Genomic DNA, 286 nt, shown 5'->3' with positions numbered 1-286 from the left:
GACGCGCCCGTGGCTGCGGCGCTCCCCCCGCGGCTGCCCCCGCCCGCAGGACGTCCCCGCTGGTACTCCACAGCGTCCTGCGTCTCCCCGATGATTCTTTCTACTTCTTCTATCGACATAACCTGGAGAAAAGAGCCAAGACCCAGCCATGAGCGGGGGCTGCAGCGAGACAGCCGCCCACAGCTGGGGCTCGCCTGGCTGACTGGTCACACATACCTGGTGCATTTTGTTCAGACACTCGTTGCCTATTTTCAGACCCTCGATGACCTTCATTTCGATCTGGGTG

The 286-nt window shown here is 61.5% G+C and overlaps 1 protein-coding gene across 1 annotated transcript in view; it reads right to left on the bottom strand.

The window, feature by feature from the left end:
* The window catches only part of CHMP6 (charged multivesicular body protein 6), a gene marked incomplete at its 5' end in the record, with an annotated part of 3,151 nt that extends 2,872 nt beyond the window's left edge, over nt 1–279 (bottom strand). Inside the window, 2 exons of the mRNA XM_010135848.1 lie at nt 48–122; nt 217–279. Of these exons, the coding sequence (XP_010134150.1) occupies nt 48–122; nt 217–279 (138 nt within the window). The remainder of the gene's footprint in view (nt 1–47; nt 123–216) is intronic.
* Between the last annotated feature and the right edge of the window lie 7 nt (nt 280–286).

The sequence above is a fragment of the Buceros rhinoceros genome, unplaced genomic scaffold, assembly GCF_000710305.1.
Source record: "Buceros rhinoceros silvestris isolate BGI_N320 unplaced genomic scaffold, ASM71030v1 scaffold6295, whole genome shotgun sequence".
Taxonomy (NCBI): Eukaryota; Metazoa; Chordata; class Aves; order Bucerotiformes; family Bucerotidae; genus Buceros; species Buceros rhinoceros.
This window is presented reverse-complemented; position numbering and strand designations above follow the sequence as displayed.